This window comes from Dermacentor silvarum, chromosome 6 (genome assembly GCF_013339745.2).
Source record: "Dermacentor silvarum isolate Dsil-2018 chromosome 6, BIME_Dsil_1.4, whole genome shotgun sequence".
NCBI classification, from domain to species: Eukaryota; Metazoa; Arthropoda; class Arachnida; order Ixodida; family Ixodidae; genus Dermacentor; species Dermacentor silvarum.
The window spans coordinates 148,995,494-149,021,707 of NC_051159.1; the positions used below are offsets into that span (position 1 = coordinate 148,995,494).

Below are 26,214 nucleotides of genomic sequence, written 5' to 3' on the forward strand. Positions count from 1 at the left end.
AAGAAAAAATATGTTTGGCGATTCAATATGGGATGAAGGTACATGAACGGTGGACACTAGATGCCTCTTGAGCATCTTCAGTACACCTCGTGGTATATTTCTAGTACACGAACATAACATAGTGGTGTTATTCAAATCTGCGCGGGCGCTAATGTAGATCCTTTGACAAAACAAACGAATCAACTGTGAGCATTCTTGCAGTTCATTCTGACAAGTCTTATCAGCCTCCTGTTGCATCCACACTGCGCAGAAGCTCAGGAGAGAGAAGCGAATGCCCTTCCTCACATGGCGCAACTTGTGAGTTCCAGTCACCTGACGCGATTCAGGCAGCGACCCACTAACAGTCGTTGTCGTTGCCTTTAACACTTGGTAAGCACCCACGATATTTAAATATTTACCCACGAGGAGGAATTTCCCAAAGGTCGCTACGGTCACATAACGGAATTCCTTTCTTCCCGCTAGCTGAATGGTCTGTATTACCTAGATTTAAACAATATTGGTTATAAATAGTAAATTATTTAAAGAAGCTCATGGCCAATTTTTTATTGAAGCCACTAGAGTACAAAAAAATAGAAATCAAATGTCAATAATGAGGTTAACAATCAGGCAAACGTTGTTTAGCATGTATGCCTAACTGTAATAACGGTGCACCTTATGCGCACAATATGACATACTTCCTTCCGTACACGACCAAGGGAGCTCACACCAATAGATAAAATATTAAGTACTTTAAGAGGAAGACCTATGCGCGATATGGGTTGTTCTACCGTCACGCTCACAGTAACCTTGCTTCTTTTGATAAAAACTGTACGTTTTCTTAGGTATACGTCTCGCTGGAAGTTGTAATATTCTCCTTCCCATAGATTCAGCAAAAGCTGGCTTCGAAAGCCGAGTCTGACGCCACACATCGTCTCTATGGGCGTTCGGGCCGGTCCACAGAGCATGATTTGTCTGTTATCTTTTCCTCACTACCCTTAGCTCATACCCACAAAGGGGATTGCCCAGTAATCAGGTGGATCAAGCTAATGATAAAGAAATGAAATTTCGCTTGTAAATTGCGAGAAAGGACAAATCCAAAGTTACAGATGCTCAAAAATTAATCACGTAACATGAATACATTAATTTGAAATCATTCATGAAAGAACAGAAAAACGAATAAGAAACGCACAAACATAACAGGGCAATGTTTATTTGTCGTCCTTGTCGGCGAAACGCGCGAGCGGCCGCTGCAGTGGCGCCGCTGCAGTCCCTTAGGGGCCGCTGCGTGATACAAGTGCGTCGGATCAGTTCGTATTTTTGGGGCTCAAAAAGAATGATAACTAGTGGTTTAGTTTAATCGACCGCAACTAGGAAAGTTCCCTTTTATTGCGTCATCGGAACAAGGCAAAGAAGAGGCCCGCGGAAGCACGGAGAATAACCAGATCGAGGGAAACCGAAACAGCAAAACAGATTAGCCCGCCGAACTTAGTTGCGCCGGCGAGGCAGAAGTGCCTGCGGCTGCCCTGGCACCGCTTCCGGGAATGAGCCTGTTTTCGATCAAAGTGGATGGAGCCTGCACCATTCGGCAATTAGTTGCACGCTCTCGATTTAATCTTCCGTAAAACTGTTTTCACCTGAAAGCTCCGGTGCTTTGCCGCTCTCTCGAAAGGGCGGAACAGGAGCAGACGCATGCCGGCAGCTTCGACGTTGCCATGGCAACGTCGCGAAGCCGCTGAAGGCCAGCGCTGTTCGCTCTAGTAGCTGCTGTCCCTGCTACTCTCGTCGCCACTTGCAAACATCCCGCGAAGTTAGCAGTTTGTTTACGCTACCGTGTCACAGATTCTCCCACGCCTACCTCGTCCTCTTTCTTTTTCCCCTTTTTTTTTCTCTTTCTTTTTATTGCAGCTCACGGAAGTACGTTTATACGACGAAGTACACTTCCGGCGCCGGCACACGTCATGTTTCTCCTCTTCGCATAAATGGTCCGTATTGAGCGAAAAATTGAATATTGATCTCCGTTCGTCCGTGCCTACTAGTGCCTACGCATTCTTTCTTAATCCTGGCCATCGTGCCTCGGACGAAGGCCGTTTATTTTCTGCCTTGCTGTGGTTTTGACAGCGCTGTAACTTTGCTTTTCTGTTATTTTGCTGTCATACTCTATAGCTCGCCCGGGTACGTTCCCTTCCTTTAATGCGTTAGCATAAGGAGCGTCGAAGTGGGAACGGCGCTGTATGTGCGTGAAGTGCGGGAAGCTGGTCACGTGGTAGAGGTAGAGAGGGATAGGAAGAAGGGAGAGAGAACCGCGCAGCTGCAAATGGGCGGGTGCTCGAGAGAGGCGCCGAAGCGCCGTCGCCTCAATCTGCTCCGGACTACCGCCAGCAGCACTTCGCTCCTCGGAAAGGCAGGACGTGTTGCGAGTGAGCTCCTGAGCAACGCTTTGCAATGCGGTGAACGCGGTCTAAACCATGAGTCCGGGACCTCGAAGTGGTGCGCCGTAATGCTGCCGCATTTCTCTCGCATTTATCGCTAAATCGCCGCTGCATTCTTCTTTCCTTATTAAATGAAGAAATGAAAAGGTAGGCCACTTTAGAGCCAACTATTTCAAGTACTACACAACTCGGGAAACAACAAAAAAGCAAAAGGAACATAACAGCAAGCGCTGCACAGACTAATCAAAGTCACAAGCACACAAATAGTACACGTAGTGTGGCTGCAGGTGAGTAATGAGAGAGATTAAGGGGAGCCCGATGGGCTTGAATTTTTGTTGGTAATAACCGCGTGAAGCAAGCAGAACATGCAGAAATAATAAAGAAGAGGGCAATAAAAGTGGACGAAAAGACAAGTCGCCACCGGTGGGAGTCGCACCCGCAGCTTCCTCATTACGCGTACGACGCTCTACCCATTGAGCTACGGCAACGGCTGTCCATTTTCCCGCTTTCTTTTTTATATTTGTGTATGTGCACGTGCTTCATGTAGGCTTGATGATGAGGATGATGATTATGAAGATTTATTGGCATCCCCTTCTAAACATTAAGGTGACAAATAGTCGCTTGGCCTTCTTGAGTTACCCAGGTATGCTATAGATGCTTTTCATTCTAGCATTTTTGTATGCCAATCTTTTTTCGCTCCCTCAAAACTTTATATATCTACCTTGTACCGCTCGCTACCTATGCCTGTAATGGATACGGTCGTATCAATCCCTTGCCTGCTTTTTTTTTCACCAATACCCTTACACGTCTCTTGCTTATCTCTACGGCTGATCTGTTGATGTTTCCTTCCACTTTAAACCCAAGCGCTTCTGGGAGTTGCACGTTACCTATACTGTTCTCGCCGGGTGGATCCCGTCGCATTCCATTAGGATGTGCTGAGTGGTATTCGAATATTTGCTCCGGTATGTTTTGGTCCTTAGGTAACCGGCTCGAGCCTCAAATAGCAAGGCACTGCCCTTTGTGTTACCGTACAGATTTTCCATTCTAATTGCTTTCTTCCCATTCTTGTAATTCCCCACGGTCTGTTTCCATTCTATGCATCTAATTCACTGTCTCTGTTTCTTTCACTTTCTTTCTGATGACTCCTGGTTGTCCATTTACACTTTCAATTACCCTGTATTTATTTGCCAACCTTCTTGATCTCTTCCTGCATTCAGTGTTCACGCTTTTCAGGTACAGATACTTGTGCACTTTAGCCGCCCATTTATTTTCCTCCATCTTCCTGAGCCTTTCTTGAAAACTAATTTTGCTCTGCGCTTCTCTGACTTCGAACGAGGCCCAACCCATGTCACCCTGCTCTGCCTCATTTGTGGTGCCGCCGTGGGCTCCCAATCAAAGCCGACCTGATTACCGATCTTTGGTTAACTTACAACTCTTTCAAAATATCCGATTTTAGGCACTAAATGGCATTTGAAAACATTAGTGCTGTCACCATTACTCCTTTCCAGGTTACACGCACCACCTCATTATTATTGTATCCCCCAAAGTGTTGTATGTTTCATTATTGCTACATTCCGCTTCCCCTTTGCTTTCCTTTCAGAGAGTTAGCCAATGCCACTCATGATCAAGGTTAGGTGTGAAAGTACAACGAGTACGAGCGAACGCTGGTGAGCGTGCGACTTATTTTGTATTTCGGTAAGAGCAAGCACTTGTACACTAACGAAGCAAAAAAAGAAACAAAGGCATCCACGGTAACTGTATACCAAACTTTTTCTTTCTTTCTTTCGTGTTTTTTTTTCTATGCAAGAGAGAGAGAAATTACTTTATTTTGCCCAAAATGTGGTTAGAGGAGGGGGTAATGACTAGAAGCCTCCCCCGTCCCCCCTTTAGACGGCGACCGGCAGCCCCTGAGCCGCGGCGGCGTCGTCAGCCATTTGGACTACTCTTGCTTGCAAGAGATCTCTGGTTTCTGAGTCATAAGAACGGGACCTGAACTCGGTCCTATGTGTGACGTAATCGAGTAGGCTGCTCGTGCCGCCTAAAGTTTAGCGTTGCGCACGCGTTACCATAGCAGCTTGGCCGAACCATGCCTCGTGTAAGAAGACACCTCCGTCGACGAAAGCGCACAAAGACGTCGCCTTCTTAGCATGACACGCGCGTGCCCCGCTCGAAATAGTGAGATCCTGCTTCGCGCTTTTTCTCAGAAGAGTAACTTGACTCTTGCTCTGTAGTGTACGCGTTTGAAAGGCCGTGAACCTGAACGGCCGCAGGGTCTGTGGAAAGGAACGCTCTTAGGGCTTAGTATAGTTCCCTCTGGCGCTTTTTGACATATTTATAGCTTTATCTTCACGCAAGGTGACACTTTTCAATGCATGTAAGTCAAAGCCGTTCTTTTCAAGGCTAACCATTAAATAGACTACCACGTAGTTAGGAGTTCGCGTCCAAAAGAGCTGAACGCGACCTTCGTGGAAAACAAGCTTTCTTCTATGGTGGATTGTGTTACGTGCCGAACGGTCCATTGTTAAATAGAACACGCATTTTTCTATTTGGCTAGCACTTACAGCTTCATTATGGCCCGCACGCATGCATACTATTTTCTAACGCATAGTTGTTAGCCTAATGCGTCCTATCAGCTTTTTTTTTTTCCTTCGCGATAAAGTGAAAGCAATTCCCCTATACTGGCTTTATAACCAGCAAAACGTTCACTTGAAAAGTTAACTGTCCGTACATCACAATAACTGTGCATCGAAGTAAAGACAAACCATACAGCATGTAGAGTTTCTGGGCCCTAAAGCTTGTTCTACAGATCGCGGCGCCTTATGTCCGAGAAGGACACGTTAAGATGATGTCATTATCCGCCTCCTACTGATTCGAAATTGCCATGTACTACATTCTATATCCTCCTAAAACCTCTTGTACGATTTATTGCACATGGCCTTCATTTTTTTTTCTTAATTTCAATAGGAAGGGATTACTCAAACTATTATTTCTTGATATGAAGTCCGGTGCCCGTGTGGAACTGTACAGACGTATATAGTTTACTCACATTCTTGTCATGCTCTCTCGAGAAATTTGACTCTAAATTGATCTATACCTCTGTGTTGTCACTGACGGTAGAAAACAAGCTGAAAGTGTATTTCGAATTCTTTGAGATTGCGTGAAAAATCCAGTATGCAGCAGCAACACGGCAATGTACTACACATAGTTCCATCTTCATCTCTACGTTTAGGTAACGAAATACAGCTTTTGTCATACCGAACATGAAGAGATGGTTACTTCTTCGACGTACATGGAGATGCAGCTTTTGACCATTTTATCATGGTATACAAATTAAAAAAAATGCTTTTCACGTTCGTAGCATACCAGTAGAAAATAAAAAGCCAGCTTCAAGAGCTATTATGCCCCAAAGCTGTATTCGAGTTCCAGGAGGATATATGATCAGAGTGTCTTTACATTGCGAAATCATATTACTATCCCCAACCCGGCCGCCGGCCAACTCATGCCTGCTAGCTAAGCCACGCAGCGCAGGCCGGTATAGTAATCGTAATACAGATAGTTTCGAAAGAAATTGTATCGGAACTTTAATGCGTTATTATTCGTATTGAAACTGCCTCTAAGGTTCACAGGAACTCAACGGCAACCCATGAGCGTTTTATTAAATGTGAGCACATTTTCAAAAAAAAAAAAAAACTAACTCGAGAAGAAAACAAGGACTAGGAAAGCGACAGGAGTTGTGCAGCTGCCCTTGCGAAAGTAGACACTAAAACTTCATAGAGTTTCTAAAGAATGTTTCGTGAAGGCTATAGAAACTCAGTAGGAAATCTTTAAAATGCTGTTGCAAGAGAGCACAGGTCGTGCCATCTTATTCGTCTCCGTTCTTTATTTACTAGTCCTTCTTGTTGGATTTTTTTTTTCATACGTGATTTTTTTTTCATACGGATTTTTTTTCATAATCCAACGGTTCAATTTTAGCACACTTTGGTAAAGACTAGCACGTTTGAAAGGCTTTTGTATGAGCGGCTCATTGGCGGAGAAATTCAATGTGCGTAAAATCGTCTACACAAAAATTAATTTCTTGCGTTCTTAAGCGGAGCCGGCTGCTTATCTTGTAATCGTGTGCAAATATCGATAATGAATGAATTAAACCATCTCGCATAAAAAAAGAAAGTGTTTTATAAATTCAGAATCAAATTATGGCATCCATATAACGGGGCCGGCTGCTTCTCTTGTCATCATATGTATACTAATATTATCAATGAATGAATTATACATTCCATAAAAAAGTATGTCATAAGGTATAGGTACAGTCTAAAATCAGTATTGCTCCCGCAAAGTCGGTAATAGTTCACATTTTTCTAAGATATGCCGCACAAACATGGCGGAAGTATTGGTTGCAAAGTTTGCAACATAATTTTTAAATACGTCACACATATACGCGGCACGTCACATATACAAAGAATAAACGTTGGTAATGAATGTACGTTTTTTTATTGCGATAGCAATTATATGGACACTCAAAAGCAGATTTCTGCCGTCGGCGTCGCCGTCGCCGTCGGCGTCGCCGTCGCCGTCGCCGTGAGGTTCCGTATGACGTCATTTGGAGATGAAATCGTCGCCGCGCGCCGAACGCTGTATGTGCGAGTGAAAGGGCGCGAGGGGCGCGTCTTTCACGGGGAGTGAACGCACGGCGGAGAACAAACGCGCGTTCTGCGCCGTGCTCGCTTAAGGGCTGCAGAAGTAGGCGTCTCTTTTCTCCTTTACAATCACCATATATGTAGAGCAAACGCGCCTTCTTCGGACGCGCGAGAGGCCGTGGGGAGGGGGAGGGAAGGGAGGCGACGTTTAGCTGCGGCACCAAGTGCCTATTTATATCAGAGGCTCCAGCAACAGTCACCAACGCCGCACGCATTTTGAGCTAACGCGGGCAAAACGCCGATGGCGTCGACAACAGTTCTGCGTGTTGTTGCTACCAAAGCCGCTCACCTTACTTCGTATGACATTGCTGTGTTGCTATCGCATTCATTGCTTCGCCCTTAGGGCGAAACTGTGACATTTTTTGTCATGTGCATCCATACCCCAGTTCGCTTTTAATGTTAATTTTTTCATGCGAGTGTGCGCGATACGATGCTATCCTGGTCAGACACTATCGCGTCATTCATGGCTAGACGTCGGTGTAGTTGGTGGAACATTTCGAAAAACTGTTGTGCTGTGAAGACTTACAGAAAGACAACAGAAATCTAACAGTGCCCATCATTTTGTTACGATATAGTCACTTGGCCATACGTGCCGTTCTAGTACTGTGAGTTTTATCGTCCTCGTGTAAGATCCCCTGGCGGTCAAAATTAACCCGGAGTCCCCCTCTACGGTATGCCTCATAATCAAATCCTGGCTTTGGCACGTAAAATCCAAGAATTAAATTCAAGTCAACGCGATAATTTTCGAACGCTCTTGTCAGCTCGATTTAATACAAATTTCTCTATCTTGACGCTAATTGTTTGCGACGCCTTGGTGAAGGCTTTGTTTATGCACTTTCATCAGTGAATTGGAGAGTTCGTTATCAGTACCTCATTGGCTTGAAAGGAAGTCCATACAGACTTCATTTACATCTGTGCAATAAAAGTGCCATTATATTTTGTCATTTTTTTTTATTGCGATAGCAATTATATGGACACTCAAAAGCAGATTTCTGCCGTCGGCGTCGCCGTCGCCGTCGCCGTCGCCGTCGCCGTGAGGTTCCGTATGACGTCATTTGGAGATGAAATCGTCGCCGCGCGCCGAACGCTGTATGTGCGAGTGAAAGGGCGCGAGGGGCGCGTCTTTCACGGGGAGTGAACGCACGGCGGAGAACAAACGCGCGTTCTGCGCCGTGCTCGCTTAAGGGCTGCAGAAGTAGGCGTCTCTTTTCTCCTTTACAATCACCATATATGTAGAGCAAACGCGCCTTCTTCGGACGCGCGAGAGGCCGTGGGGGAGGGGGAGGGAAGGGAGGCGACGTTTAGCTGCGGCACCAAGTGCCTATTTATATCAGAGGCTCCAGCAACAGTCACCAACGCCGCACGCATTTTGAGCTAACGCGGGCAAAACGCCGATGGCGTCGACAACAGTTCTGCGTGTTGTTGCTACCAAAGCCGCTCACCTTACTTCGTATGACATTGCTGTGTTGCTATCGCATTCATTGCTTCGCCCTTAGGGCGAAACTGTGACATTTTTTTTATCGCAATTTGCATCGGATAGAAATGGAGGCCGTTTGAGACGGGAGGATGTGTGTGTGCGAAAGGGGGGGGGGGGGGGGGGGGGGGGGGTAAGGAAAGCTGGCTTGCAACGTGGAGGGCCTGCTCGTTCAGATTGGGTAATTTAAATAACCATGGAGAGGACCCGCAACAATACTAAACATACAAACAACATAAAGGTAACAAGATGAAAAACGAGACAAATGGCCAAAAGAGTTTCGAAGTCCTCGCTGGCAAAGTCAAGCAGCAGGACATTCGTGGTTCGGAGTGCGTTTCTATTTATGTCCCGCGGAAATGATTACTCTGCATGTGTACGCGCACGTGAAGTAGTAACAAAAAACGTCGGCCTGCGAGGGGACGGGGCGTCAAGTAATGTCATTGCTACTAACCGCGCGATGGTACAGCGCCGGCAATGGCAGAGCCCGCGCTAAGTGTTCGCAGGTATATACAGTCAACCACAAAAGTTTGCGGACCACGCGAGCGCGTGGCCAAGAGCCTCTTCGCGACACTTCCGCTACGTCACCAGCGATCGACAGCAGCGCTACATTGAAGACGCATCCCTCCTTAAATCTATGGCCTGTCTATTTTCGCACTGTGCGCAAATATTTTCTACCTATCTCTTTCAACGTGACGCGCTCTTTGTTAGCCAGGGCTACTTGCTTATATTTTGAGAGCAGAATATCAGTACAAGTAATCAGACAGCGTATTCTTCGGCTGTTATCAGTTCTATTTTCGCGTAGCCACGCTGTTTTTTTTTTTTTCGTGAGTGCGTGAGTGAGCGGTGAGGCAGCCATGGGACACAGATGCTTAGTCCGTAGGCAGAATTTTTCCGTTCCTCCCCCATCGCTAAGTGACAGTAGCGGCCGGGATTTGATCGCCTGCGCCCAGGTTTTGCTGCGCAAAGCCCGAACCACCGCGCTGCTATAGTGGTTACATTTAGAAAAATAAGAAATAACCGGGTGCGATGACTCTTTTTATAACCCTTTGCGACACGGCGTCCTCGTTTGGGGACTCGAACTTCGGAGGCGCGTACCACGCCACGTGTTTCTTCAAATGACCTAAAACTCAGTGTGCACATTCGTGTCCGCTTCCTGATGGGACAACTAGCGGTCAGTTAACTTCATTGTCCTACGTATTGCTGCAGATGATCGCTTTGCTGGAGACACTACCATGTTAGACAATCGTTCGACGTGCCGCGTTCCAAGACCAACGTCAAGAGTATTTTTTTTCTCCGATCGACACGAATACAACCGAAAAAGCAAGTGTGCATGCGTTTCGGGCCTAATAGTTGATTCTTTTTATGCAAGCATTGAAGCTGACGGATTTTAGAATAATTAGATAATGAGTTATACGCTAATTAGTTTTTTTACTGAAACTCGCACAAAACAGCACATTGCTTCGTCTTCTTTCTTGGAATGTAATAGTGAGCATCTTGAAATGATGTCATGCGCATTTGACGCATTTGCAGACAGTGCATCATAATTCGTGTCTGAAGGGGATGAATTTATTCACAAGACATTTACAGAAGTGTCATGAAACATAGGTCTCTCAATGATCTAGTAGGAAGTGAAATGTCCGCCGTTTTCTAGCACCTTATTGATGCGTGTGGGCATCGACTCGTACAAAGATTCAGTAATCTCCGGTCGACAGCGCAGGCTTTCCCATTCATGTGCGATCGCTTGCCACAGCGTATCGGCCGTGCGGCCGCGGTTGGCTCGTGTGGACAGCCGTTTCTTCAACATGCCCCAGACATTTTCTATGGGATTCAAGTCGGCGCCACATGGAGGCCACTCAAGCTGGCAAACAGCATGTTCTTCTAGCAATGACTGGACGATACGTGCTTTATGGATCGGGCTGCGGTCGTGTTGAAAAAAATAGCAGCTGTCGCTGAAGGGACCGTCCAGCGCATACGGAACGAGGTGTCTAGTGATGACGTCGCAGTACCGTGACGCAGTGAAGGGCCCTTCCAGACGCACAAGGGGACCAAGGCCATCTTTGCTGATTGCTCCCCACACGCTCACGGAACACCGTCCACTGGATAGAACACTCTGTGTGTAATTAGGCAGATATCTGCAAGAAATAGCATACAATTGGGTTCCAGCGGCGCGTCTAAAAATGTGATTCCTCTTGCGTATGAACTTTATAATGCTGTTATAGAGTCGCAATAGAAAACGTGCAAACATCATTAGATAGTACTGAAAGACCCACTGGCAGCTTTTAATTAGCTTCATAGTAAGTAGTACTATGAAACAATCGTTAATGTTTTCAACATAATACCACTACAGAAAAATCTCGTAATGTCCAAAAGCTCATTTTACGTGAAACATGTTGTGATGCAGAATTAGCTTCGTGAATTAACTGCCAATACACTGTAAACACACCTGCAGTTTAGTGGACGCCAAACCCGCTTCCGTTGGTCTCAGCGCGTGGAAAAAGTTGACTCGTCGCTAAAGATGACATCGCCCCATTTCTCTGTTGTCCAATCTTTCATTGCTGTAGCGAACATGAGTCGTTCTTGTAGCTGGCTGTCTGAGAGGCAGGGCTTCTGTGCTGCTACGAAAGACTGCAGGCCAAGCTCACTTAGCCTTCTTCTTACAGTCACAGACGATACCGTGAGCGAGAGCGCTTCTCGGATATCCTCTGCACTTTGAAAAGGATCAGCCACGATGGCGGCCGTAATCAGGCGGTCCTCTTCCTCAGTCGTGGCCCTTGGACGCCCACTGCGCTCCATATCTGTGAATCTGTCATCGTCGCGGAAAGCTTGAATAATCCTATTCACGGCAGTCCGGCTCCTGTTGGTTCGGCGGCAGATTTCGCGCTGAGGTATTCCCTCTATAAATAAACGCACAATGTGCCTTCTTTCGTCAAGTGGAACACGCAGCGGCATCTTTCCAAATAGGCAATCACCACGTGGCCTGAAGCAAGTCTACTACGTTTTCAGCGACTGATGCGAAGTTGCGCCTATGTGTGAAAGAAAATTTTCTATGCATCCGCTTTTTCTTTATTTTTGATGACAGTGAAACACCTCCCTACCCTTTCTCTCAAGACGCAGAAGCAGCAACACTCATTGGACCAAGATGCTGCCAACCAAAGTGCGCCAGTAAACGTCGCGTAAAAAAATCGTCGCAGCGCTTCGTGAAACTTATCTACCCACTGGCACACCAGTCGACAAAGGTTGCAGTGATTGCTCCGATACTGCTATCAAGCCAGATATGTGGCGGTCTTATCGCAGACAGCGCTCTGCGTCAACACAACGAACTAACAATGTCAAGCACGGGAATAAAAAATTAACAGGCAGGCGAGTACCAAGAGGGCTCATATCCGGGAGAGCGCCCCTGTCGCCGCTAGGTGGCGTACCGCTAGGTGGCGCAGATAGGCAGTCTGGCACGCGCTCGCGTGGTCCGCAAACTTTTGTGGTTGACTGTACCTACAGTCGGTGCAAGCTACTTGGTGAACAAGAAAACCAGGAACAGAATGGACTAGAACAGAAATTTAAAAAATAAAAAAATAGAGTGGTCACCTGCGCACAACATGACCACAATGCTCTGATGTCATCCGTTCTTTGTATTTGCTTGTGCGATTCGCGCTCTAGTTTTAAACCGTGGGCCAACGTTACCAAACCACGGACCATTTGTTGAAATGCAAACGACCGAAATGGTTCAGCCAAATCCTGCCTTCAGGACATAATCCGATAACTTATACACAGTTAAACCTCGTGTTTCCACGTCGGTGGGATCTGAGAATTATTTCGTTAAATCGATAACATCATGAAATCAAAAATATGTAGAACGCTCATAAAAATATTACACATATTCAAAGACCAAATAAAGAATACATATTTTCTCCCTGTCTGCACGCCGCGCACAACGTGTATAGACAGCGAGCCCGTTGAGCGGGCCTTGTGTTCCTTCATGGGAGCGGCATCCTCGTTAACAGGTTAATGGAATCCGCCTCCTGAACTAGAACACGGCCTTCAGCCATATTTTCCCTATACTTTTCCAAAAAACTTTGCTAAGTCGGGAGCAACGTTAAGCTCACTTCGTCGCTCCGAGGTTTTGAAAGCATTACGCTCTATGAATGTCCTGTATATCGGAGAATCGAAAGCACTTTGTTAAGCAATAAAAACAAAACGAGTTTCTTAAATTGAGGTTTAACTGTATTCTACTGTTTGGAATATTTCACGTCTGCAGAGGTGACTATGATATTCTGAAACTGTCGTAATGAATGTTTGGAATCCATACGGACGCAGTGCCTTCGGCAGCATTCAAGCGCCTTGAAATACATACCTTCAGCTCTTCGTCGTGGAGCACCTTGACAGGTCCGCTCTTGTAAATGGACCCTCCCGTGAAGACCTGCACAGTTGCGTTGAATTTCTTACACGAGCGGAGACCGCGAAACTACAGCCTACTGAATTAAGTGACGAAGCCTGGAAGTCACCAGTCCAAACCAAGAAACGCCAAGAAAGAGTTAGCGTACTATATGACGGCAACATGACACGATAGGAAGAGAAGCATGTGTGTAACTAAATGCTCAGAAATTATGCAAATTAGGTTTCAATGCGCATATACAAAGCAGTGGCGAGCATTAAATACTCAAAACATGGAAGGATACACCTGTTCTTGTTACAGTCGTAGCATTGCTGTAGTCGGTAGCAATCTCAAGTAAATCAAAGGTTGTTTTCCGTTCAAAGCTAGCTTTTATAACCTGTAGCACTCTTAATGGCATTTGTATTTCACTCTTCTAATATAATAACTATATCGTCAATACTCCTTATACGTAACCCATTGTAAAGGGGTGATACCTGCTGTATTTAAGTAGATAAGCTCAGTTTCATATGGTTTTAAGACACTGATGACGGCGACACCCAGCGGCAGGACCTGAAATCAGTTACCAAACGTGGGTCGCGCGCGTGCGTGCGTGTGGACGTGCGTTTCTACACTAATTCAGCCCTGTCCAAATCGGGAGCATTCCCTTCTTTATGTGCTCGCACGCAGCGGTCTCAACTCTCCCAAGGAAAACTATAAGAAACGTTAAGCCTATGCATATATGCTTCAGCAGCCGGTCCCCGACCTAAAATGTGATGTCTCTTTCTCCCGTATTCTCCTGGCCTCTAAAGAATGAAAACTTTTCAGCCAAAGCGAGCGACACTATTTCCCCGCAGCAGCGCTGGCGTCTTCTTGAGCTTAACAAACGACGTCGCTTGGGGCCGACGAGTAGCTGGAGGCGAAGCGCCACGTAACGAGGCCAGTGCGCCTCAAGGAGGAAAGTAACCTTAACTACCCTGCGTTTCTGCGCAGGTGCCCTCATGGGAAAGTTTACTTGCATCTAACGATAACTAACGATGCAAGAGTGCTGCCGACGTCACAACAAATAGCTTGCCTGCCCGCGGGGAGTTCTCAGCTTACTTGGGCTGCTGCTTGCTCAATACTTGCGGTGTCTTAGCGTCAAGGCCAAGAGTCAACGAACATGCCAGTGGAGGCAATCAGGTGTACATATTTCCGTTCGTTACCCGGCATCGTCGAGCTAGGTCTTCCGAGAACAGTCTAAATCGCGTGTCGGTGTAAATCATTGTTTTAATGTACCTCAGAAAACAAATGACGAATTTAATGCGCAGTGGAAAGCTTGTTACCTATTAATGACGTACTTTGAATTTTCTGACCCTTGACAAATTTCATTTGGTCAGCGTGCAATGCGTATACACACAGGCGGTATTAGCCGAGCTTCAGAGTAAAGCTCGCAAAGCGTCGTACACTGCTGCCGGTGTCACAAGGTTCAAGTAGCGAGGTCTCGCCGCTATCGCCAACATCGCAGAAAAGCACAATCACAGAAAGGAAGGGCGCAAAGACCGCACGAGCGCTAGTCCTGTCTGTGTATCCTTCCTTTTATGCGATAGTGTTTTTGACGCTTACATCTTTACTGTTCAGCATGCACCAATTAGCGAAACAGCAAGCACTACTAAAGCAATCACCAAACTTGTTCCATCTCTGTCACCAGTAAACGAAGGGAAGTGAGCCAAAGAAAAAAAAAGAAACATGTATACCTTTGAGGGCCCACCCATTAATCCAACCCAAGACCTGTCGTTTTAAGAGTGCCGCGGCGTTTGGCGTAGTCCCACCAAATTGATGGCAACGAACACGGTATCACCTTCTTTGTAAAATAACATGTGAAAGTCTAATGCCATATGCGTCTAATGGCAAGCTCTTCCTTAATGTTTTACCTAGAGAAAACGCAACGTGGTGCATCACGCAGGCGTTTATGCGCTGCGCGAACACGGCAATATTTCATCCAACCTGTAGCGCAATTATAAGAAGCTCATTAAGGGAAGAAAAGAAAAGGAAACTCGACACCACTGTGGATCCACGAATGTATAGCCACCAAATTTATTTAAGAATATCTTAACCCAAGTACGTTGGCCTCGATCACTGTGCTGATTTCAGTGTGCAACGTTTATGTGTACATTTCTGCATTTGTTGCACCGTACATGAACCAAAGATATTTTTTTTAATTGTTCAGGGTTGTGGTTAGCGTGCCGGCCGGGTTCGCAGTAAAACGTGGGTCCTGTGGCGTGAGTTGATTTACACTGCAACCGGTTAGCATGCCATTGTGTAATGTGTATCCGCTTTTACAGGCGAATATCGAACGCTGGATGCCGCCCGACACGGAATAAATCCCCCACTGAAAGACCAAACAGTGGCTAAGGATGTAAAATGGAAGAGAGTAAAAATTATATATATTTGCACACACAGCGAAACGCATAATGACAAATAAAAGTTTTCCCTCAGCAATGAAATTTAATGTTTAACATCCCAATGTCGCGCCTGTACTGTGAGGGATGAATACGCCATAAATGTGGGCGCAGGACTAATAATAATCATTTGAGTGTTTCTTAACCTCCGTTGAAATGGGGTTAAGGCTCGCATTTCTGCATTTCGCACCGGTCGATATGTGACGCCTGTTACTTTACCCATCCGAGCTTTCACCCTGTCGTCGAGCTGACCATGCGCAACACACTACGCTTTCCGCTCTTTCCACACACACACTCTCTCTCTCTCTCTCTTTATTACAATTTTTTTTTTACTCACTTCCTCAAAAATCGAGGTTGAGGTGTCCTTCATCGAGTGATTCAGTTAGCGCGCTTTTCATCTTGCGATAATAATAATTCCTCATCCTTCTTAATGCAAGCATGTCCCTTTGGTGCGCATCAGTTCCCGAAAATTCCCTAATCTTACCAGGGGCTGTTGGACGTCCGGTGGTGTCTATAGCGCTGGAGAGCGCATGAATAGGTGACCTGAATGCTATAGCATCAAATTGTTTTAACTTTTTTTTCTTTTTTTTTTTGTCACCGAGAAGCCGCCTGATGTTTAAAACGACACTGTAAACACTCCTCCAACACCGTCCCCATTGCTCGTCGGCCCACATGGCAGTGAAGGCACTTTTGTATTTGAGGGCGACTGGCTTGTGTGAATTCCTATGACTGAGTTGCGCTCTCTGCGCAAGTGCGCGAATTCACCGCATCTTCCCATCCCCCTCTCTGCCTCATCTTTCTATTCCATTTTCCTTTATCCCAGGGTATACTATAGCTTAGCTAACCAGACATTTTTCTGGTTAAAGTGCCTGCCTTCACCCTTTCTTTTTTTTCCTCTCTAAAACATGAGGGCTAGTAACTCGTGACATTACTGAAGAGCGGCACCTTCGATCGCTTACCTGTCCCACCAACTTCGGGTGGCTGGTGTCGGTGATGTCATACTGGCGCACATCGCCGTGGACCCAGCAGGCGACGTAGAGGAACCGGTCGTCCAGAGATATCAGTATGTCCGTTATGATTGCTGAAGAATGCATGCACAAAAAAGAGGTCATATTGAGATCTCCGCACACGCACAAGCGTACACAAACGTACGCAAGCATTGCTTGTGAGTGAGAGAGAAAAAAGGTAAAGGAAAGAGGTTAACCAGAGATTATCTCCGGTTGGCTACCCTGTATCGGGGGAGGGTTAAAGGGATGCGACAGGAGAGAGGGAGAAAAAGTAAGTATACAAAAAGAAAAGAAAAGAAAATCACACAGAGAAAACAAAACTGTTTCTGCGGGCACTGGCACGCAGTCTGCGAAGGCGTTCTAGTGTTTCATTGCTTGTGAAAGGTGCAGTGCACTTGTGACCTGAGCAGTGCATAAACAAACATTGCAAGAGATTACACGTTGTATAGGATGACAATAAATACAATTGTATGCATCGCATTTAGTTTCATAACATCTAGTTAAACGCTTCACGAAAGCTTCGCTTCACACAGACTCCAATATGCAAGTTAGATCTGCATATGTAGCGATGCACTAGCGCAGGCTTCTGTATATCTAAGGGACTTGCGTATAAAAAGCCACGACTTCGGTGGCGCAGTCTAGTGGTTATCATATTGTCATTACTATCCGCAGCACTAGCTTTCGAGTCCTGTACGTGATCCCAATGATTACTTACTTCAGCACTTTAAATATAAGCCACATGACTATCTCCGTTACGTCCAGGCATTATCCTCGTTAATGCGTTAAACCTCGTTAATGCGTGGGCATCGCAAATGCATGGGCAGCATAAAACCTACAGGCTATACAGCAAGATGGGATGTGGATATACTTGAAATCATTTTCACGTGCACATCCTTTCTCTGAATACAGCCTTTACACAACCTTTCTTGCAAATATTTATTATTAAATTATGGGGTTTTACGTGCCAAAATCACGATCTGATTATCAGGCACGCGGTAGTGGGGGGACTCCAGAATACTTTGGACCACCTGGGGTTCTTTAACGTGCTCCTAACTTCTGAGAACTGGCTAACCTCCCTGTCAAATTTCCGTCTATTCCTCCTTCCTAAATTCAAGTACACGGGTGTTTTCGCATTTCGCCCCCATCGAAATGCGGCCGCCGTGGCCGGGATTTCATTCCGCGACCTCGTGCTTAACAGCCCAACACCATAGCCACTAAGCAACCACGGCAGGTTTGCACATAGTTGCAGACCTTTCTGGCAAATATTGGAAGCAAAACAAAAGTCTATACAACGACAGGCGAAAGAAGGAGAAATAAACTTCTGCATACCTGGCATCACGTCCATGGCCCAGCCTTTCACTTTTTTGGCGGGAACCGAGATCACTTTCTCGGCAGCCCAGCTCCCGTCCTTCGCCTGCGATTTGGTGGAAACTGATAACGTCAGAAACTGCAGGGAAAAGGAGCTCAGCGACGTAAGTTCAAGCTCTTACCGAACAAGAAGCGATAACTTTGTACTGCTAAGTAGTTCTGGTCGCAGAGAACGCCAATCAATTAAATTAAATTGAATTGAATTGTGAGCTTTAGCATCCCGAAGCTGCATAGCGGTTTACGAGGATCGTAGAAACGGAGGACTCCGGGTCGATTTTCACCACTCTGGTGTCCTTTCTCGTTCTCTCAGATCACGGAATACGAGCGTTTTCTGCATTCCGCCACAATGGAATGCGGTCCACCGCTGCTGCAGGAATCGAACGCGCGACCTCGGGCTTAGCATCACAATGTCACAGCTACTCTGCCACAACGGCTTGAGCATAACGACAATCGGTAATTTGATTGATTTCGCCCAAAGCAACATTGACACACATGCCGCAAGTAACACTACCCGTAAAGGAGACGGTCTAACGAATAATTTCAAACACTGTAGCGTGCACCAAAATCTAAGTACACGGGCGTTTTTTTTTGTATATATATATATATATATATATATATATATATATGTGTGTGTGTGTGTGTGTGTGTGTGTGTGTGTGTGTGTGTGTGTGTGTGTGTGTGTGTGTGTGGTGTGTGTGTGTGTGTGTGTGTGTGTGTGTGTGGTGTGTGTGTGTGTGTGTGTGTGTGTGTGTGTGTGGTGTGTGTGTGTGTGTGTGTGTGTGTGTGTGTGTGTGTGTGTGTGTGTGTGTGTGTGTGTGTGTGTGTGTGTGTGTGTGTGTGTGTGTGTGTGTGTGTGTGTGTGTGTGTGTGTGTGTGTGTGTGTGTGTGTGTGTGTGTGTGTGTGTGTGTGTGTGTGTGTGTGTGTGTGTGTGTGTGTGTGCACGCGAAGAAAGGGAACCGAGGGGCCCGATTTTTCTTAATCACATCATAAGAAGCCAACAAACGACGACACCAAGGACAGCATAAGAGAAATTACTTGTACTTATTAAGTGAATTAAAGAAATGCTAAATTAATGGAAATGAAAATGAATGAAAAGGCATCTTACTCCGGAAAAATAGATCTTACCCCAGAAAGTGGATGGGAAAACGGCGCCGCGGTAGCTCAACTGGTAAGAGCATTACACGCGTAAAGCGAAGACACGGGATCGTTCTCCACCTGCTGCAAGTTCCCTTTTCATCCATTTTCATTTCCGTTAATTTACAATTTCTTTAATTCACTTAGTAAGTACATGTAATTTCCCCTATGTTGTCCTTGGTGTCGTTGTTTGTTGGTACCTTATCAGAATGGCCACAAGTCCAGATTGTGAAACTAGCGGGTGCACATGTTCTGTGTGATTGTCGTCGTTTTAGTGCACAAAGGAAAGAACTCAGCCCCACGCTCGACAGGATAGACAGCCGTCCCCTTACGGAAGCCAGAATTTTTTGCCCCTGGACCCAGTCTACGTCGGAACGAACTCCTTTAAAAGCGCTATTACGCTTTTTAAAATAAACAGGACTTAGTGAAAAACTATAGAATATGCGGACTGATGCGTTTCTTTTTCTTTTCTTTTTGATCTTCTCTTGTCCTCTAATCTTTTTTGCCCTACCCCATCCCCCTGTGCAGAGTAGCCGACCGGACACTTAACCTGGTTACCTCTCTACCTTTCACTTCTTATTTTCCTTCCTTGTTGGTTGGCTTCTTTCTGGGGTTTTACGTGCTAAAACCAGTTCTGATTAAGAGGCACGCCGTAGTGGAGGGAACCGGATTAATTTTGACTACCCGGGGTTCGTTACCGTGCACTACAACGCAAGCACACGGGCGTATATGCATTTCGCCTCCATTGAAATGCGGTGGCCGCGGCAGGGAATTGATCCCGCTACCTCGTGCTCAGCAGCGCAACGCCTTAACATAACTGAGCCACCTCTTATGATGTGATTGTATATATATATATATATATATATATATATATATATATATATATATATACAGGGTGTTTCAGCGAACACTTTCAAAAATTCTTAAAGGTTGCCTGCGGCAGATAGCCCAATTCTAGTTAATGAGCTGGTCTACTCGAAGAGGCGGACATTTCTTGCACAAGAAATTGAAATGCATAATCGCACAATTAACAGACATTCACTAATTAAGTTTTAAAGTAGTTACCTGATGGCCCATATTGCAATTTACAAATTGTAGCCGTAGAGTTCGCAAGGCGGATCCACTTAAAATGAATTCTCGGGATCACACCAGTTTCGAGATATTAATTCCCGAACTTTGCGGAGAAATACATTGGCGTTCCAGTTAGGTTCTTAACAAAACGTCGCTTTTTGCATTGAATCACAAAATTAACTGGAACGCCAATGCATTTCTCCGCAAAGTTCGGGAATTAATATCTCGAAACAGGTCTCACCTTGAGAATTAATTCTAAGTGGATCCGCCTTGCGAACTCCATGGCTACAATTTGTAAATTGCAATATGGGCCATCAGGTAATTAGTTAAAATATCATTAATGAATTTTTGTTAATTAGTCGATTATGCACTTCAATTTTTTGTGCAAGTAATGTCCGCCTTTTCGAGTAGACCAGCTCATTAACTAGAATTGGGCTATCTGCCACAGGCAACCTTAAATAAATTTTGAAAGTGTTCGCTGAAACACCCTGTATATATATATATATATATATATATATATATATATATATATATATATATATATATATATATATCCAGCCCGCATGACCATCACCTTCTTCAAAACGATCTTCAGCTTATTTTTGATGGGTGCAACACTTGGTTAATGAACCTAAATTTGTCTAAATGTAAATTCATCTCGTTTACTCGCAAACACTCTGTCTCTACTTTCTCTTATCACATAAATAACAACCCGGTTTCCCCAGCCACTTCATACAAGTACTTCGGAATTTATTTCATGGAAAACCTTTCCTGGAGCGATCACATTACTACCATATGTGCTAATGCTTCAAAGTCACTGGGGTACTTTCGTCGAACCCTGCGCAAATCACCCTCGACCATCCACAAGCTAGGCCACCAGACGGTTGTTTGCCCGCTGTTCAAATTAGGCTCTCCAATCTGGTCATCCTATCATAAGATCCTAACCAGCTTATTGGAATCTGTCCAAAATAGGACCGCAAGGTTTATCTCTCATAACTATACATACAATTCAAGTATTTCGAAAATAAAACTGGATATTTCACTTCCAAACCTCAGTTTTCGTCGTGACTTCGCTGTCTTATCTCTGCTTCATAAGCAGTGTTGTACGGAACGGCGTTCCTGGAACTAGTTCCTTTTGGGAAGAACGGAGTCACGTCACCGTTCCATTAAGGATCGGTGGAAACTGTAACGGTAACTCGTTACGTTTATGAAGGAACGGCAGAGGGAACGGCGTTCCTTCTGTAAACGTTCCACGGCACTTAACAGACGCACGCGCCTACGCAGCACGTCACGCAGGGCGGATGGGCGACCACGTGAGTCGCAAAGAACTACCGCTTGCCTGTCTCGTGACTGTGGGGCATTTTTTTGTGAGATCTTTGTTGGTTGAATGTCTTTATTGCTAGGCTTCAAGATTGCCACGTGACGCTCTCTCCTGTAGTTCCTTTCCTCTAAGCCGGCATGCCGGCCTGCTGCAAAGGAACCATGACGTCAGCAACGCAGCACCACTCGAGGGACTTCGCAGCGGATGGAAAGTTTCCAGTCCTCACGGGCACCGAACCCTTCCAGCCGAGGCACAGGATGAGATGTCGCGGTACTTGCTGGTACCAGTTGAGTACCCGCTGTCGCAGGTGAAGAACTTCGAGGGATTGAACCAACGTTTTCTCAAGTACATCACGGCAGTACCCTCAAGCACTTCGGTGGAACGGCTCTTCAACATCGCTAACGAAGTGCTAACTAAAAATCACCAGCCCTTCCCCTGTCGAGAAAATGGAGGTAAGCGAAGCTTGTGGCCAGACAATGCTGTCGCAGGCGTTCCGCTTCTTTTGCCCTAAACTCACGGTCAGCGGCTCTCCGCTGACGTTTCGCCTGGGCTTCGGAAGCCCTCACGCTAAAATCGGCCCGTCGACGACGAGCCCTTTCGCAAGCGAGTTCGCGGCGCCGTCGCTCAAACGCAGCCTGTTCCTCGGCGGAACGCACCACGCGCGGGCCTTCCCATCCGGACGCCAAAACTGATCTGAGGCGAGGGAAGCACGGCGGAGCGCGCGCCAAGCCCCTTTCCTTTCCCTCCCCGTGACGCACCAAACGACCCTGATTGGTAGAGCGCGTCACGTGAACCGGCACCGGCGCAGCTTTCCCCGCACCTGCTCTAGTCTGGGAGCGGAGCTCAAATGTGCGGCCCCCGTATGAGTCACACGTGATTTCTTTCTTTCGTTCTCTCTTCCTTCCTTCCTTCTTTCCTTTCTTTCTTTCCTTCTTTCCGTTCTTTTCTTGCTTCCTTCCTTCGTTTCCTTCGTGTCCCTGGCTCATACGCGCATATCCAATGCGGGTATGTGTCACGCATGATTTTATTATCGTTAATTGTGACGTATCTGACGAGCATGTCATGTTATTGATGTCGTGACGTATCAGTCATGTTAGTCATACATCCGTACCCTTCCATGCGAATTTTGGTATATGCCAAGCGAACGAGACGCAAGTTTTCGACACGTTTTCGATAGGGTTTTAGCGCGACACCACCACCACCGCCAACACTTGTGAGGGAATGCAAGCTTCGCGTGAAAAACGAGTTCGTCTGTCAGGCACCAACATCGAGATGCAACTCTTGCTGAGTTCAAACAAGGGACTGAACTAAGTTGCGAATGTGTATTCTGGACATTTCTTTTTCCCACTCATATTAGAATATTGAATTAGCATTCATTAAACGCCTATGTACTGTTTCTTTCGATGTGGTTTCTTTGGCAAAGAAATTCAATTATATTGGTGTATGTGAGCAACTTTCCATTTGCACATCTCAAGCGCAGTATCCTGACTGCGCATTTGAAGACCTAAGTGAAAAGTGACATGTTTTGCACTTGTAATAGACGAGCACCAAAGTTGCAGTTAGACATCTCTGGAGTATGTCTGGTGCTCCCTGAAAAAAAAATCTTATAGGAGCGTTTCTTTGGATTATTTTTATTTCCAGATAATCTGTTGCCGGCGATGTTTGAATTCGTATAACATGGGTAGTTCAATGTGAGTTTTAAATTGCTCATTTTATTTCCCCTCAGGATTATCCGACACTATATTTTAAATAAATAATCGCAAATGTAACGTTAATGTAACGACAAGTTCCAGTGTTTGAAGTGTAACCGGTACGCGTTCCTTTCGTATTAAAGGAACTTGTAACGGGAACTCGTTTCCACATTGGGAAGAAATGAGGAACGAGCTTTCGTTCCTGTTTTAGAGTAAAGTGTACAACACTGTTCATAACTACGTTCATGCGGTTAGGAAATCTTCCTTCCGGCTTGAATTTGCACCATGGACATCACGCAGGATATATAATCACCTCAGCTTCATTCGCATATACGGAAACCCTCACGCATTCAATTGGTCGGCGCTTCGCCGTGCCATTCGATTATGGAATGCTCTTCCTGATTCCATCGTCTCCGAAAAAAATCTTGACAACTTTCGCCAGCTCATCATCTCACATTCCACTGCGTAATCTCGACAAAAATGCGTGTGGCCTTTTTCTTATGTCTCCTCATGATATGCCTTCTGTTAGCTTTCTCGTTTATGGGATCACTGCTCTTTTTCTTGTATTGCTATGTACGACATCGAACAGTTTATTCTCGTGCGAAATGTATCTTTTTTTCTCTAATTAGAACGTCACCAGTCCAATATGTTGTTATGCAATACTGATGCAATCCTTTCATTTATGGGTCCATTGTTACTTTTTTTGTTGCTATTTTTGTATTCTTGTGTATACAACATTGAATTGCCTATTCTTATGTGAACTGTACTTTTTGTTTTATACTCTAATAAACACGTCACGTCTACGATTATTTTTGTGTTACAGTTATCATCTAACGTAGGCAGGAAACCATGAGTATCCATTATTGTTATGTCAATTAATCGCGCATATGTAGGTTATGCACGCATTATGTATGCTGTTTTCTTTTTTATTGTGATACTCCCTTACCCAATGCCTCTCACGAGGCCTGTAAGGACTTTATATATATATATATATATATATATATATATATATATATATATATATATATATATATATATATATCGGGTGTTCATCTTTAAGTTTTACGGAATTTTTAAAAATCGCCTGTGGCAGGTAGCATAATTCTTATCATTGAGCTCAGTAATTCGAAGAGGCGGACATTAGTTGCACGAGAAATCCAAACACGTTTACGAATTGTAGCCGGTGAGTTTGCAAGTCGCATCCACTTGAAAGGAATTTCCAGGATGACACCAGTTTCGATATATTATTTTCCAAAGTGTGGAACGAAATACGTGGGCGTTCCAGTTACTTTTGTGCTTCAATGAATAAACCAACATATTGGTAAAAACGTAAGTTTAATAACAGTGCATTTTTACGGCGAGTTTGATGGTGCATATCTCCAAACTGGTGTCATTCTGGAAATTCATTCCAAGTGGATACGCCTGACGTGTCAGAGCTTGCGGTGGTAGCGGAAGGGCGTGGGTCGGAGGCAGATTTGGAGAAACGAATCCATCCTGACGCCATGCCCTCAAGACGGCTTAAGTGCTCCGTAACATCAGACGCTGTCTTTGGTACATGCTTATAGAAATGATTTCAACACTCTGTTAGCCTTTCTTTACATAAGTTTATCAACCGCAATCGCCACAGCGGCGTAATCTTGCCTCCTTGCTACACTTCTTCATTAATTATATGCTGCTTAGAAAGTCAGAAAAATTATTCTTTAAAAAACGTTTCTTTAATTAACTTGTCTAGCGTACATTTGGTGAATGGGATCATCATTATTAGGGAAACTTCTGGCAACGTTCCCGACACCCTGGCACACTTGCTCGTGGAATGCCCGTGGCATGAAGACAGCGAAATGCAGCCGGAAATGGACGCCAACCGAGCACTACAAGCAAACGAAGACCACGTAGTCGAAACGTGGGAGTCCAAGCTCGCCCTCGGGGACCTGCAAGACCAACGACAAGTCAACCACTCGTCGCCAGGGCCAAGAGGGCAGTCGAAGCCAGAGGGCTCCTGGACTAAGGAACCTTCCCACCTCAGGGTGATACCGGGCCTCGCTCGGGACACTGTTTCAACAATAAACGTTTCTTTCTCTCTCTCTCAACTATGCAAGATCACAACCATTTAATCGTATTCTTAAGCCACATTATGCGGCTGGCGGTTTTCATATTTGTATAAAGCTTGTATTGTAGCGCATGACGATGGCATTCTTTTAACATCATAGTGTATTCGTATGGTCAAAGTAACCCCCTGTGTAATACTTCGGATTTTATGCTACACAAAATAGATATACCTGCTGGCGATAGTCTATTAGAAACATTTCATTTGACTTCACGTTTTGTAAATTGTGCCTTCTTGAGGCAGGCGGCGACTGCTTCTGCACAGTTCGTTTGGTGCAGATCTGATGACGTAAAATAAATGCACACGAAAGCACCAACAATTACGATGTCGAACTGATCCAGCGCGATTCAACGGACGCTGAGTTGAGCTAAACCGGCGCACGCTGAGCAATTCGGTCCCCTGATGTTGTCATTGATGTTTTTGAGGAGCGCTGATGCGAATGAAGTCTATTCCTTTCGAAGAATACGAGCTGCTGCGAAGGAAAAGCGTCCAAACTTTTGAAGAGCCATTTACGTTACACTTCTTTCGGCAAGGTCAGCTTTTGCGCGCAATCATACTTAAAGGAATCCCTAAAAGGCATTAATTCGGCACTCTCGCTTTCAACTGAGGGCGTCCTCCCGCCGCAGCATAACTTCTTTAACGACGCCAATCTACACGTGCTTCAAGTAACAATCGTTATTTCCAAAAGGGAATATTCTGTCACAACGGTGGAGACGTTACATTTAGCGGCACGACTCCGTGAATTAAACAGTGAAAATTGTTGCATCAACATACATTTCTTTAATGGAACATAACGCCGGGTCGTCATGTAGAACACTGAAAAATTAAGAAGTGTTACAGCATTCATTCACAAAAAGCTTCTTACGCTATGAACGATTCGTAAGAGCAGCTGCAAACCGGTCGTGAAGTTGGACATATTATTAGCGAAGGCCAATGGCAAGGAACACCTTATATAAACGAAAAGCTTTGGAAATTCGGCCCGACCTTTCCACAACCAGAGCAATTCCTGTCTTTGCGAAGCTAATGCAAAGGTTTAGTTAGCAGCCTCCATGCATCCTATCCTACGCTCTTGGCCTATGTTCCTTTCCTTAGGCGACAATCGGAAAGTGCGCGGACTTTAGTTACTTTCTCCAC

At 45.3% G+C, this 26,214-nt stretch overlaps 1 protein-coding gene across 1 annotated transcript in view; it reads right to left on the reverse strand.

Moving 5' to 3' along the window:
• LOC119456208 (methanethiol oxidase) overlaps window positions 1–26,214 on the reverse strand; it is a 162,729-nt gene that overhangs the window by 9,892 nt on the left and 126,623 nt on the right. The window contains exons 7-9 of the mRNA XM_037717837.2: window positions 17,720–17,804; window positions 16,343–16,464; window positions 12,925–12,990 (exon numbers count right to left, since the gene is read on the reverse strand). Of these exons, the coding sequence (XP_037573765.1) occupies window positions 12,925–12,990; window positions 16,343–16,464; window positions 17,720–17,804 (273 nt within the window). The remainder of the gene's footprint in view (window positions 1–12,924; window positions 12,991–16,342; window positions 16,465–17,719; window positions 17,805–26,214) is intronic.